Raw genomic sequence first — 15,899 nt, 5'->3', positions numbered from 1 at the left:
TGGAAACAAATTCAGTACAGTAGAATTACAGTATTTTAAAATAAAATTATCAATTAGAACTGAAAATTATAAAAATCAACCTTTGTATTATTCATGTACCTTGCATCAAATTTAGACATTTTCCTGGATGTGTTGTATCTTTATTTCATGATCTGTTGTTGGATCCTAAGGTTTTTCAAGTCTGCAAAGCTACCAAATCCATAGTAACATTGTCCATGAACTCAAAATATTGTGGATTTTTATCCTCAGTATCAAAAATCATGTTGCATGATGCCTTTGCTTTATAATGTGAATGAGGGGTGTGAAATTTTACTTTTTTTTTTTTTCCAAATCATTCAAATTTGGCATGCTTTCTCCTCGTTAGGCTTTATAGGATGATATTTTTATTCAATTTCCAAAATATCCTGAACTTTTGATATTTTCAAAGTAATTACTTACATATTCTTCATCATTGTTCATGATACGAGTGACTGTGTACTTGATTGCTCTTTGTGATCAACAGCTGTCTTCAGTAAACAGAATCACTGTTACCATCTAATGGTGAATGGGAAATAACCTCTTTGAGTGTACACACATAATAACGGGCATCACCACCCAGTGCTTTGTAGTTATCTCCAGGAAATCATGCCACAGTATTCATTGAACTATTTTTCAATCTAAAACAAAACACAAAGATTTGGAAATTGATCCTTTAAAGAAGTTATGTCTTTATCCAGATGTTAATTTTTTAAGGAATTGTAAGTTATACAAGATCTAATATTACTACAGTACAAACAAATCCTTCAGACCAGCTGTATTAGTAACTTAGTGGGCCTGGTAAAACTTTCATCAGTAATAATAATAATAATAATAATAATAATAATAATAATAATAATAATAATAATAATAATAATAATAATAATATTAAAGGAAGATCTTCATTAAGTATGGAGACAGGTAGTTACTATACCTGTAACAAACTGTCTACCTATTACCATTCTGACTAATTATTCCCCACTATCCCTTCTATCACATGCAAACCCTTCCAACACAGTACAGATTATAAAAATAGTTTTGTGCTGTCACAACCACATCTTTAGGGGATTTAACTACCTGGCCAGAAATGACAACACTTGTGAAAGAGTCCTTATATAGGCTAGATGTAAATTTGTTCAATTTATATCTACCCTAGTTTGGGGACAGGATGGGGCCACAATGTACAAGTAGTTCCAAGCTTTGCCTAGGAATATACATAAAAAATCATGAAAAATATCTAAAAAACAATAGCTACAGTTGGTCAAATTAATATTGTAGGTTCAAGTTAGTTTAAAGCAGAACCCCAGGGCCCAAAGGGGGTTTCATAAATTTATAGTAACTTATATAAAAAAAAATCTTCAATACCTTCAGTGCAGCAAGGTGGCTCAGGTGAGGAGCACTGCAGCCTATAGAACATTTTGTTCAGTGTTCTAACCACAACTGTCTCATGTAGGAGAAATCTAGGATATATGCCAGTGGAACAAAGTAAAGCTTTAGTAATGGGTTAGCAGATTTGTTTTTGCAGCATCTCGGTGCTATTTTGCTTACCCATATCTAGTTTTACAATATTGTCAACCTTTTTGTTATATTCTAAAGCCATTTTAATTAGTATTACATATATGCCTTTGTTTTTCTCCTGGTTTTACATACTAGGGTATGGATTGTTAACTACTCAAGGTATCACTTTGATACTGAAGCTTTTGTGTGTACAAATGTGTGGTAGTTTCTCTGAAAATTTAAATTTATTCTTATTGTAGAATAAGAAGGTATGATTTTGTGATATCCTAATATGTTGAATATTGCTGTAATTAAAGTACAGTATTTATGTTTGGGATGGAATGTTACCCTAAGCGTAATATGAAGTTGTTGCTGGTTGTGGATGTAGTCTATTTATCACTTTCTTCTTTTCAGATGCACTCATCAGAATTCAACAGCTTAGCATCACTTGCCGAACTCTACAACTATGCATTTAAATATTCTGATCAGCTGATGCTGACTTTAGAAGAGGACGAGTTCTCCACCAAGAATCGTCTTGCGTATAGACTAGAGCAAGTTCACAGTATAATGACAACAGATCAAGACTGACAGGACGCCCCCCCTGACCCACGGGCCGGACCCGACCAGAGAGGTCCAAATTCAGGGCCTGTGGGTCCTGGTTCCTACTCTCCTGGCCCATATGGAGGATCTCCTCCACATCATGTATATCCAGGGGGACCGTATGGTGTCTCCCCACCACAGTCTGCAGTTTATGATGGCCAAGTAGAAACAATGTTTACTTATCGTGGACAAGGGGCAGCAATGGGAGATGGGGGCCAAGGGGGGGTCCAAGGGAGTGGAGTTGATGGTAATGTTTATGCATTGTACGGTGTGCCACAGCATGCCAGACACTCTCCTGGGGCATATGGTAGTGCACAATTTCCAAATAGAGGGACGCCACAGGTGTATGAATTTGAATATGAAGAACCTCGGTTCACATGAGGCCTGGTGATAAATTGTGTTGTGTTTGTGCTCAACGTGAGTGTTGCTGCGTGATCAGCAAGACTAGAAAAATGAAAGAACAACAACCAAGTGCCTCAGACTAAAAGGCTACATTGGTACCTCCTAGTGAGTGTGGAAAAAGGCAACAAAGCAACGAACAAATATGCCAATTTCAGGCAATAAAGAACAGCAGCAGCAGCAGCAAGACTATTTTGATATGCACTACAGTCATTTTCTTACCAAACTTCCTGGCTTCTGATATAGTAAAAATGTGTGAGGCTGCATTCTGCAGTTATTGATTTTGAGATTAAATTGGTGCTGTTATCTTGTATGTGTAATGTGGGAGACTGCATGTTGAGTGTCACTGCCTAAACTCAAGTTGGGTATACTCTCAACTGGTGCTCGTTATGTGTTGGATAAACAGCATCTTGTGTTTAGTGTCACTTTATTTTATTGCCAGTCCTGCCCTGAACACTTGTTTGACCTTTGCTCTTTTGTCTTCCATCAAGATTGCACGTGACCGACACAAGGCGCTGCTGTTTAGAAGACTTGGATAGCTGAAAAACAACAATTGAACAATAAAAAAAATCATTGCCAAGATGATATTCATATTACTGAAAATTTTCCCTTTTTGTCGTCGTCGTATAATTTTCAAGGTTAATCAGATTGCCTCAGAAGACGCTGATTACTTATCAGCATTATTCAAACAAAACTTTATACACAGTGTATGGAGTCACCATATTCAGTGGGATTGTAAATCCTCTGCATCATAGAATTCTTTGGATTTTCCCTGCATTTAAAAGAAATAATAGCAGTTATTCCTCCTAATAAATAAGCTTCTGTTTGTCCAGGTTTATAACTGAGTGCATTAACATACTGCTGCTCTGTTACCATATGTACCATTACTTCAAATGTGCAAAAAAACTTAAGATGTTTCAAGTTTTCATGTGATATTTCTATGTGTATGAAAATGACTGATTATGTGAGCATGTGGTTTCAGCCACATGCACGTATGAATGTATTCTGCAGAGGAGAAAGCCACGTGTGTGTTGTCTTGGTGTTCTATGGACTCTCATCTTTTAAACAAAGGCACTGGCATAGTGGAGGTGAACCATGGGATTTCAGTATGCTATATTGATTTTCCGCAAACAGAATTGCAATAATTTCCACAGCCAATAACACCTAGGGGAATGTTATAAATTGGCCTAGACTTATGGTTAATTTTCATAACTATGAGTAAAATTTGGTTAATAAGTAATATAAATGTAAACTCCACTATGCTAGTTAAGTTTAAAAGAGAGAGACTAAATGTGCTCATGAGTATAGCTGTTTTTCACCAAACTATGATTTATTATTTTTAAATTTAATTTCTTTTTTCCAATTGGTGATCTCACATGCCCTTCCATCCCTTTTCCCAGGTTCTGTTATTGAGGATTAACTTATAAGTCATTGTCTTTTAGTTATTTTTTTTTTTTTTTTCAATTTTGCAGTTTGGCAAATGTGGCTTGTAATATTTTGGTTTCTAAATTACAGATCATCTATTTGTAAATGGGAATTTTTAATGACATCTTTGAAGGTGTTGCAGGGTTTTAGTAATGTCCCTAGTAGCAAGGGAACAGGTAAAAAAGATAAGCGAATAAGACTTTATGTATTTCCATATTTTGAGCTTTTAGATATGAAATGAAGTGCAGACCAGATTTTGCAATAACTTTTAAATGTATGTTTCTGAAAATGTAATTTTTCATAGGATATCTTAAATGATGACAACTGAGCTATTTCTGTACTTACAGTGGTGAAAGCTCAGTGAGGCAGAGTCCTGAATTAAAGACTCTTACGTTATGTTACAGTGGAGTTAAATTACTCATAATTTTTTTTAATAATTCTCACTGAGGTGCTCATATATCAATATCATGTGTAAAGTTTAAGATTTGTAAAGATGATAGCAATGGCTGAGGCAAGCCATTTCTAAATATGTCATATGGTCTCGGAGCTACGGTTGAGTTTGTCTCTCGCACTCTACTCTCACACCCATCTATGTACATTCATTTGTGAATAGTTCCTTTGTATTATATTAGTACTCATAAGAACATTTGATACAATCACTACTGGTATTAATTATTAATGATGTTGATACAAATTTATCATTGTCTACTTGGCTTGAGTCCCAGGACCAATATGATAATTTTGTTGCCCACATTAGGAGAACCTCAATGAAAACGAGGCAGTTTGTATATATTGGAGGAAGGTCGGCGGCCTTCCACATCCCTCTGCATTCCAGGGTCCTGTAGCCATGATGTGTACTCAGTTTTACATTTTCCCCTTTACCCCTTTTGTGCCCAGATGTGTTTAGCTGCAGTTTGATAACTTTCTTGTTCCAGTATATATCCATATATACCCCCAAGGAGTTAATCCATGAGCTTGGGATGGTGATCTGTGGCTCTGTTATACTCAGGCCCCTGGTCTAGTCTCATGGCCGCCGACCCTACCTGCCTGTGTACCATGATTTCCCGCGCGTCCCGCTGTACAGGCGCACGTTATGTGTATGTCAAGTCTGTGTTTCATATAAATGGATCAATAAATTTTTTCACTGTATCCAGAATGTTTCTAATATGATTTCCCTTCCAAATTGCAGTTTAGTAGTACACCTAGACCATGCCTCTTGCAATGAATGTAGTGGTGATCAAAGAATAAACAAATATAGTGGTGATCAAAGAATGAATAAAGTACTATTAATTCTAAATTATTTATGCTTTGTGATTAGCTAGGTCTTTCCAGTGTTTCTCAAGAATAATTTTTTACATGTCAGGACAAGTAATTTAGTTGAGACTTGGTATGAATTTTCATGGTTTAGATTGCTCATGAAACATGAATGAAAATTCTGATGGCATTGTTTCCTCCTCAAACTTATTAAATAATATGTAATAGTGTATCAAACTGTAAAACAGTCTTTTCAATACTTGGACTCGGTAGTCTAGTAAAACTACCTAATAATACTGATACAAGCAAGATAGTGAACAATCATGTTTCTTGATAACGGAGATGCATCAACTGGTGAAAAATAATGGTAACAAATATAAGTTTTTGAAAATCTTGCCTTTGAAAAACAAAAACCTAGGGCCTACAACTCATGTTATCAACAAAACTGTGTATAAAAAACTACAATATGAACATACTGACAAAGGTTCAGTAATTCTAACTAAACATATAGGAACAGTGACAAAATAAATTATAGCAAAAAAAAAAAAAAAGGTCAAACAATGAACTGAAGTTGGTGTATGGTAGAAATATCTATGCAGGTAGTTTTGATGTGAAAAGTACTTTTCAGCAATAATGTAACTGGTATACAAATTTTTTACACCATGCAAAACTATGACGACTCCACTAATACAATAAGTGGTTTAAGCATATTCATGCCAATACTGCACATTTAAGAAAATTAAACCTGATACAAAAACAATCTGACACTGAAAGGTGAAAACCTTTTACCAATTTTGTGACTGGTCAATGTAAAAATTGTTTTCCCTGGTAAAAGTTTTTCTGTTTTCAAAATGGAATAATTGTGCTTTATGGTAGTAATTTAAAATAAAAACAAAAATGGAAAATGTTTAAGATAATCTGCATTATTCTTACATATGCTGTACATACCTGAGTCTTTTATACAGATACAGTATCTATCTTGTAGAAGCCAGGACTGAATGAAGCTTGGAAGCAAAGTTTGGTGGTCTACCTTGTGCATGGCTGTGAGTACCTGCCCATGCTAACAGTATGCAGTGTCGGTTACTCTTTGACAGAGGGGGCAATTGTGGGGTAATATGGCTGGAACCAAGAAGTACTGATTGTTGGCTGATGTGCGACCTTCCTCGTCACGTATGTGTATGGGGAACACTGGTTCTCATGTCCTCCTATCCCTCCCACATAGGGGATAGGAGGACATGAGCTCAGACCCTATCAGTGTGTGGTTGGTGCCTTACTCTACTTGAATACTAAGTACTTTTGTTAGGAGGAAGTAGACATACGAAAAGCAATCAATCATCCATCAAACATCCAATCACTTTCACAATAAAACTTAAGCAAGGTGCTATTCTTTCCAAATGGAAAATGAGTTTGGTTCCTACGCAGGTTGACAGCCACCACAAGTCTGAAGAACATGTCTAAGGACTAGATGGCAACATCCCCTAGGTAGGGTAAGGTAAAGGTTGTCTGGCACAGCTAAGGACAAAGCAATGCCCTGACTTCATGCGCTCTCACTTTGGGTATACAGTATACAACTGTCTCTGATAACTCGCACATCATTTGATACTTCACGAAGTCAGAAATAGTATTCTTGGATGGCCCTTTCCTGTGCCTGCCTGCACTCATGAACAGACACCTGCACTCAATGTTGTACTGCCCACACCAGACACAAGAGCCTCTCATCTCCATCATCATCAAGGATGTCTCAAAGGGAGGGAATCGGAAAAAACTTGTATCTTTCACAGGGCAGTGACAGGATTTGTGTCTTTGCCACAAATTCAGGTAAAAAAGAGACCAAGAGCGAAAAGCACCCTTCAAGGTTAGGAAACCGCTCCTCCCTGCTTGCTGACATATGACACCATGATTGTGTTGTTGCTCCTTATAACTACTGTACAGTGTCTTCCATCAAGTGCTCTCAAAGGCCATGCACTGCATGCAAAACCACACCCATCTCAAGGATGTTGATGTGCAGGCAAGAATCCTTATGAGTCCACACACCCAAGATGAATAAACTAGTCAGGTGTGTCCCCAACCCTCCTTTCATTACCAGAGAATCGAAGCACCTCAGGCAAGGCAGCGTACAGAGAACCCCTACTAAGAGGTTTCTGTTGTCTAACCACCACACAAGGTCCCCTTCACTCTGTTAAAGTAACTTAGAGCATTGGTGAATTGACTGTGTATGACCATCCCTGTTTCAGACACATCTGGATCAAATGTGGTACTAGTTTTTCAAAAGATGACAGATGCTCTAGAAGGACTACCCAACAACCAGCAGGTTGTTCCTGATGGGCAAGAAATTGCACTATCGCCCTGAATTTGGTAAGATAGGTGTCCACTGGATGGGCTCTTGCTGTAACCATGTCAATAGTTTACTGAGGTACTGTGTCTGCTGCCTGGGAATCGGTTCAGACTTCTCCCAATTTATCACTATCCCAAATTGTTACAAATAGCTAGAAAATATGGGTAACACAGCAGGCGGATTCCCACTGAGACTAGTGTGATTACTATGAGGAGGAAGAGGAACCATAAGTATGCATTTCCAGATCTAATGAAAACAGCCTAAATCTGTCCCAAAAGACCTGGACTACCCAAGGATCTGGCTCTTGCTTCTGCCCAGTTGCATGACAGGCAACTATCCCACTTGCAGCAGAGGGAGAGCAGGCCACCTCTCAGCAGCCTCCCCCCATGCTCTTCCTCTTCCCTCCTTTCCTGCCAAAGAGCTGACCAGGGGGATGAAAGGGTCAGGGCAAACCCTACCCTCTTCCAGAGGAAGAAGATTACTGAGAACATAATCTGGTTTTAGTACAGGAGTGGCTTATATCAAAGTCCAGAATGAGTGGTGTGGTCACCCCTGAAAGTTTGGCCACAATGGCCCTTGTGGTTCCAGAGGGCACCCTGAAGAACACTGCACACTGCATAAAGGAGTACTGAGCAGCATTCCTCCCCTTCTGCACTGCCACCTCAACCTTGCTCTAAAATATAAGTAAGTTATCAACCTTTAACTGAAGAGTTTTGTAGGGAAAGAATACTTTTGTGTGAGACCTGTCTGGCACAAGTTATCACACTTCTCCAAAACTAGGTTAGCCCTCACGTTTGCAGTCTGGTGTGGGAGGAAGTCAGCATCCTCCCTCATAACAGAACCACCTGCTGAATTTTAACTTCTCTTCCTCTAAGGATATACCAGAAACAACAAAGTTCACTATCATCTTGGATGCAGAAAGGGATTTCCCTTCCACCCACAATTGTTTTAATCTGAGGTTGTACATTGGCCCGCAGACTGATGGGTCCAACTGTAAAGCTATCACTGGGAAGTAATTTTTCCACAGCCATGTCAGCAGAGGAGGCAGCAACTTGGCAGACGTATCAGAGGCCAACAAGTTCTCTGGCCCACAGATCAAGTATTTACTTCGTTCAGCACACCTTCAGCTACAGGAGGCAGGGAAATCAATATGATGAGACAGCCTTTGGTCTTGTGCTCACTCAGCGGATGACCATAAATATCAGGTGGTTCCTCTGGATAGTGCATTAAGACCATTCCAGTCACAGATAAGCTCAATGATTTCAAGAATGGGTCTCTAGCTCTGCTTGCCTAAGTTTCACCTGCACCTGGCTGTCTGATCAGCTGGGAGGGGCTAAATGTTATTGAAGCAGAGGGAGATATAGTATCCTGACCCCATTACTGCCCTAGTGAATGTGAAATATGCCCAGGCTTAGACCTGAACACAGAATCATGATCCAAAGGCAAAAGAGGCAACTGCAACTTGATCACCTCTTCCACTTTAATGCTGCACCAAACAAAGAGAACCAGCCTGGCTGGCCCCACCCAAGCACAGAGCAAGTCCTGGCCATGAATGGACAGCGCTGCACCAAGCAGCACGTGGGATGGCATGGCATCAGTTGGTGCTCAGGCTGGTGTAGAGCAAGACAGTTGCTACTCACAGGAGTGCAATTACCACCTTAACCCTTTTGCTGCATGGAACTGATCTCCTCACCCATAAAAAGGTCTCATCCATGATGTGAGATTGATCTCCTCAGTCATTATTCTTCTGATTCTAGTTAGACTGCTTATAATGCATTTCCCTCGTCATTTCAAGGAGCATTTGTCTATATTCTAGTGACAAATGGCAACATGTTATTTTCATGATAAAATTAAGTTTCATACATAATTACCAGGTAATTACATAGCTATAGGTTCTCACCCACGGCAACCTAAAAATTCAAAATTCGCGGTAGCGCTTCTATTGTTTTGTGTAGGTGACAAGCCCCGCCCACTTCCGGGGACTGAGAGGAACAACTTGGTAGAGAACTTCAATTCGTTTATGCCCTGATGTCCATACGAGGGGAGGAGGGTGGGCCCAGACTCTATAATTACCTGGTAAGTATATATGAAACTTAATTTTGTCATGAAAATAACATTTTCATATAAGTAACTTACCAGGTAGAGTACTACCATGAAGATTCTCTGTCCTCAAATGACAAAGCAGATGGAGGTAATTGTCTCAGAACTTCTACTAACATTCCCAGAAGGATTGGGAACCAATGCCTCCTTGGCCACCAAGGCATGATTAGAATCATGGTGGTGTTCCCAGTAGCCCTCAACTCAAGTGTCTCTTCAATGGCAGACACACAGGTAAGGCATATATGAATAGGTTTGTCCAATCTTGAACCATAACATCTACTGCCCATGCTTGAGGGTCTGGAACCGGGGAGACATACAGTCAGAGAAGATGATTTGATTCAACTTCATTGCGAAGAGATCAATGAAGGGTTGGCCAAGCACTCTCCAAATCGTCTCACAAACTACAGGGTTAAAGATCAATTGTGGGACAACTTAACATGTCTGCCAAAACATTCAGTCAACCAGGCACAAACTGGGGCATATGGACAAATTCCTTTCCACTGTCCAGAGGCTAAATCCCTGGTGATGGCTACCAAGGTGTCCCACTTCATTCCCCCTGCCTTCTTAGATAAGCCAGAGATGACACGTCTGAGAAGACAGAAATTACTTTGTTGAACACCACTCATCCAGATCTTAAATCCCTTCTGGATAGCCAACAACTCCTTGCAGTTAATGTGAAGACTCACTTCTACTGGCGACCACACCCCTGAAGTGACTTGGTTCCCGATTACTACACCCCCATCCTTGTCTGAGGCAACTAAATACAGTGAGAGGTTTGGGCTTGGGAACTTGAGGGACTTACCTGTGAAAAGCACTACAGTAAACCCCCCGTATTCACATTCTCACGATTCACAGACTCACCTATTCATGGATTTCTCTATGGAACATATATTCACATTATTCACGGAAAATTCGCCTGTTTGCGGTATTTTTCACTGATAAATATTCACTCATCACTGTATTTTCATGTCATTTTCATGACTAAATGCACTTTTTGTGATAAAACTATTAAAATACTAAGGTATAAGCATTTTTAGAGGGATTTTTTTTGTATCTGAACTATAAAAATAGGCAGTTCTAAGTGTTTTTAGAGGAGTTTTAAGTATTCGTGGATTTTAGCTATTCGTGGAGGGGTGGGGTACGCATCCCCCGCAAATATGGGGGGTTTACTTATGGAAATCCACCAGCTACGGGAAGCAATCAGATCTTGGCACCATGGCTCCAACTGCGCCAGTGCCTCTCAAGTGCAACTGGAGAGGTATCATCCAAAGTTGAGTACCAGGAACTAGCTTCTCCAGATTGTTTCAGAAAAACCTTGAAAAGAACTGAATCAATCACCATGCCCAAATAGGTCACTCTTTGTGCATGTTCCAGAGATGACTTTCCAACATTTATTAGTAAGCCTTGGGATTTTGCCAACCTATCTTCAGGCAATCCTCCCTGGACTTCACACAGATAATCCAGTCTTCCAGATACAGAAGTATCTTTACTTCTAATAAGTGAAGTCACTCATAAAGGGGATAGCGCCCTAGTGAAAACTTGGGGCGCAGAACTCAGCCTGAAACAATGAGCTTGACATTGACATGTATTTCCCCCAAAGACAAAGTGCAGGAACTTCCTTGAAAGTTGGTGAATGGGTGCACGAAAGTTTGAAAGTTTGCACCTTTCATGTCCACCGTAATCATCCATATACCTTTCTCCACGGCAGTTAAGACCGTGGAAGTTGACTCCATGGAAAAAAGAACAGTTGGACACAGAAGTTGAGCCTGGATATGTCTAGGGCTGGTCTCTGACCTCCTGTGGCCTTTGGAATTAGGAATAGTCTGTTGTAAAAAGCCTGGCAAAGTAGCCGGTAGTTCCCCTAATGGCAAAAAGATCTTCCTAACTCAACACCTGTCTCTTCTCTAGGGTGCTCTGGATGATTTAAAGGCTATGAGATGGTTGAAAAGGCAGTGAATTACTGAAAGGAATGCAATAACCTTCCAAAAGAACTTTCTTTACCAAGGCGTCTACATCCAAGTGTTCCCACACTCAAGTGAAGCGGCCCAATCTGCCACCCACAGGCACTCAAGGGCTCAAAGAGCTTTTCTTTATCAGACTTAGGATTCTTGATATTTGTGAAGGAATTACACATCCCCCCTGAGGCAGAAAGAGATCTGGATCCTTGCTGCCAAAAGGACACTTATTCCTTCCTAAGCCAGGAAAGGAAGACCAAGGTTAAGAGGTAGAATTGCCCAAGTCTGTTCATAGTAAGAGGAAGAGGAGACTTCCCTTTAGTGGCCTGGGATTAGTGGAGAAAAGTAATATTCCGGTTTTCTTTGTCTCTGCAGCTATAGGCACGCATAATTTGTTGTCTATGTCATCCTAAAGGGATGAGCTGAAACACAAGACTGTCTGCTAAGGAGGGAGACTGACGGGACTAGCTGAGAGCATAGCTGCTTTCTCGTGTGAACTTTGAGGTTGCTAGTGACATGAGACAGTTCACCTATCACCTCAAGAAATGCCTTGTCTAGGGAAGAGAAAACCCTTACGGCTTATCAAGGGATCCTTGGCCCAAGGAGGAAGAAGTCCACCAAACTCCTTCAAACACTGTTCAACAGTGTTCAGTGTGATTCACTAAAGAACATAACTACAAAGGCATTAGCCAAGCTCTTATACATATCTTTGCCTCTTGAATACATGAATGTCACTCATAGATGCAACTGCGCCTCTCTTGGCCGGAAAAAACATGGAAAAAAAACAGCTGGATCAGGAGAAAAGGGGAAAAAATCCCTTGCTCAATATCACAATTTTTTAAAGTAAAAATTATATTTTCATAATAAAATAAATTTTTGAACATACTTACCTGGTAGTTATATATATAGCTTAAGTCCCTGACGTCACGGCAGAATTTCAAAAACTCGCGGCAATCGCCGATCGGTAGTCAGGTGAACCACCTGTGCGCCCTCTACCCAGGTACCTGGAACCATTCCAACTATTCCTCAGATCTTCCATGCCCCCTAGTCTCTAGAGGGGAGGAGGGTGGGAATTTAATTATATATAACTACCAGGTAAGTATGTTCAAAAATTTATTTTATTATGAAAATATCATTTTTAAACATCTAACTTACCTGGTAGTTATATATATAGCTGATTGACACCTTTGGTGGAGGGTCAGAGACAGCCAACATCGTTGGAATTTGTAAGGGTTAATAAACCAACAAGGTCCTTACCTGGATTAAGGAAGCTGACTTCAATGAACTCCCTCATTTTGTCTGCTTTCCTTAAGAGGTCCAGCGATCCACTCAGGGGCTGAAGACCTCTAGGAGCTGCCAACCGGTGTACCAACCTCTATGTGACAGACAACCTATAATACCCTTGTTCGGGCGCCACCAAGGAACAAAATGATCATCTGACTAAAATCAATGATTGTGGAAGACTGCGTTCAATCTTCACAAACAACCATAAAATTTCAACCATTCCAAGGTAAGAACAAAGGGTATTGTTTTATGGAATTGGATTAAGGAAGCTGAGTTCAATAAACTCCGCCTCATTATGTCTGTATTCCTTAAGAGGTCCAGCGATCCACTCAGGGGGCTGAAGACCTCTAGGAGCTGCCAACCGGTGTACCAACCTCTATGTGACAGACAACCTATAATACCCTTGTTCGGGCATCACCAAGGAACAAAATGATCATCTGACTAAAATCAATGATTGTGGAAGACTGCGTTCAATCTTCACAAACAACCATCAAATTTCAACCATTCCAAGGCAAGAACAAAGGGTATTATTTTATAGGATTGGATTAAGGAGGCTGACTTCAATGAACTCCCTCTCATTATGTCTGCATTCCTTAAGAGATCCAGCGATCCACCCAGGGGCTGAAAATCTCTGGGGCTGTCAATTAAGTGTATAACCTCTATGTGACTAGACCTCCTCTCAATACCCTTGTTCGGGCTCTACCAAGGAACTTTCATCCCAATGATTGCGGAAGACTGCGTCCAGTCTTCACAAACAACCATAAAAATTCTCAATTCCAAGGTAAGAAAAAGGGTATTGGTTTATGGGATTGTAGGGTATTCCCCTCTCCCATTACTGAATTAGATGCTATAAACGGGCACAGCGTATAGCAATCTTCGCATAATGTCTTGACTTGTTTTAGATAGTGAGAGGCAAATACTTTTGCTTCTCCAGAAGGTCGTGTCCAAGATACTCTGCAGGGACCTGTTCTGTTTAAGAGCTACAGAGGTTGCTACTGCCTGACCTCGTAGTCTTTACTTTCAGAATCTTGTAGTCTATCTCTCTACATTCCATATTTGCTTCTTTTATCAACTGTCTGATAAAATAAAACAGAGCATTCTTCGACATCTATACAGAGAGCTTTTTGACTGAGCACCAAAGCCCTTCTGAATTCCTTCTAAAGTCCTTTGTCCTATCCAGGTAGAGCCTTAGAACCCTTACCGGAATAGGACTCTCTCTCTCCTCCCCTGTTATGTCCCGTTAGGTTGAATCTCGAACGTTCTGGGCTAGGGTTGTGATGAGTATTCATTTTTGCAAGGAAGCCTCAGTTGCAGTGAGCAGGTGCCTTGCCTTTTATAAAATCTATATTCTTGCTGAGAGCATGTATCTCACTAACTCTTTCGCTGCGGCCAAACTGACCAAGAAAAGAGTTTTTTCATGGTGAGTCCTTAAAGATGCCCTCTGCAAGGGATCATGTTCCTCCCCATGAGGAACCTCAGGACCACGTCTAGGTTCCATGCTGGTGAGTTCTCTATATACAAATTTGGGTTACAGAAATATTGGAAGAGGACACATGGTTGTCCTTGCACCATCCTCTAAATACCTCCCACTTGGATTGGTATACCTTAATGGTGGATAACCTCCCTTGATTTGCGATAGCGCCAGCTGCCTCCTTCGAAAAAAACTTCTGGCTCTTGTGAGTTTTCGATAGTCGAAAGCAGTTACTAGTAGCGCTTGTAGGTTTTGGTAATATCTTTCCAAGTGGGGTTGTTTGAGTAGATCTACTCTCTGAGGTAGGCTACTCGGAATGTCCACCATCCAATCCAGTACTTCTGGGAACCAATCTCTTGTCGTTTAGTAAGGGGCCACAGAGGTCATTCGGTCCTCTCATGTGACACAAATTTTTTTCAGTACCCTGTGTATTATCTTGAAATAGGGAAATGCATACACGTCCAAGTTGGACCAGTCCACCAGGAACGCGTCTATGTATATAGCCCCGGGATCTGGTACTGGAGAGCAGTAAGTGTCCAACCTCTTCGTTTGCGCTGTGGTGAAGAGATCTATGCAAGGACATCCCCAAAGTCCTGATGTAGCGTTCATTCTTTTGAGAGGACTTTATTTCCTGCTCAGAATGTCCGCCCTCACATTTTCTCCCCTTGGATAAAGTGGGTTACTAGTTTTACATTCTCCTCCTTTGCCCAAAGAAGAGAAGATTCTCTTATTGTCTCGTATAGAGACCTGGAGTGAAGTGCCCCCTTGTTTGCTGATGTAGGCCAACGCTGCCGTGTTGTCGGTGTTGACCTGCACCTCTTTGTTTCCCCACTGTGTTCGAACTCCTGAGAGCTAGAAGGATTGCAGTTAATTCCTTCTAATTGATGTTTAAATCCTCCTGCTCTCTGGTCCAGGAGCCCGAGACTTTTATTTCCCTCGTGTTGCTCCCCATACTGAGTCCGACAGCGTCGGATAACAACACTAGGTCTGGGTTCCTCTAATATAGAGAAGGACCTCCTGGAGCTTGATGGGGACGTTCCACCACTACAAATACGGTCTTATTGGTTCCGAAATGGGGATGCAATTGGTCTCCAGTTCTATTTCCTTGTCCCAGTTCCGATTTAGATGAAACTGTAACGGGCATAGAATTAACCTCTCAAAGGAGACAAACCCGTTCCAGCGAGGAAAGGGTTCCCAGCAGACTCATCCATTCCTTTGCCAAGCATGACTGTCTCTTTATAAAGTTCTGAAATTTTCTTGAGGCTTGTCCTGTCTTTATAATAAAACGGAAAAGCCCGAAAATCCTGACTCTGAATCTTCATCCTAAGGCATAGAACCTCTTGGGATGGGATCGCTGAGATTTCTATCTGTTTATCAGTGAAGAAAAAACCTAATTCTTTGTTAGACGCTGATGCCAGTGCATCTTGCGTCTGAGCCAACTCCACGTCTTGGCTTCCAATATCTTGAAGAGCCCTGACGCCCTGATCGCCCAATGCCTCGCTGGCGTCTTGGGTTCATTGGCGCTTGTCATCATGGTATTTCACTCCTAGATGCTTGAGCGCCA

At 40.8% G+C, this 15,899-nt stretch overlaps 1 protein-coding gene across 8 annotated transcripts in view; it reads left to right on the top strand.

The window, feature by feature from the left end:
- Positions 1–5,085, top strand: part of PlexA (plexin A) — a 117,660-nt gene extending 112,575 nt beyond the window's left edge. For all 8 annotated transcript variants that reach the window (XM_067106826.1, XM_067106830.1, XM_067106832.1 and 5 more), the window contains exon 26: positions 1,927–5,085. In XM_067106826.1, coding sequence (XP_066962927.1) covers positions 1,927–2,100 — 174 coding nt within the window. In that variant the 3' untranslated portion in view covers positions 2,101–5,085. The remainder of the gene's footprint in view (positions 1–1,926) is intronic.
- Positions 5,086–15,899: the final 10,814 nt, after the last annotated feature.

This window comes from Macrobrachium rosenbergii, chromosome 7 (assembly GCF_040412425.1).
Source record: "Macrobrachium rosenbergii isolate ZJJX-2024 chromosome 7, ASM4041242v1, whole genome shotgun sequence".
Lineage (NCBI taxonomy): Eukaryota > Metazoa > Arthropoda > Malacostraca > Decapoda > Palaemonidae > Macrobrachium > Macrobrachium rosenbergii.
This window is presented reverse-complemented; position numbering and strand designations above follow the sequence as displayed.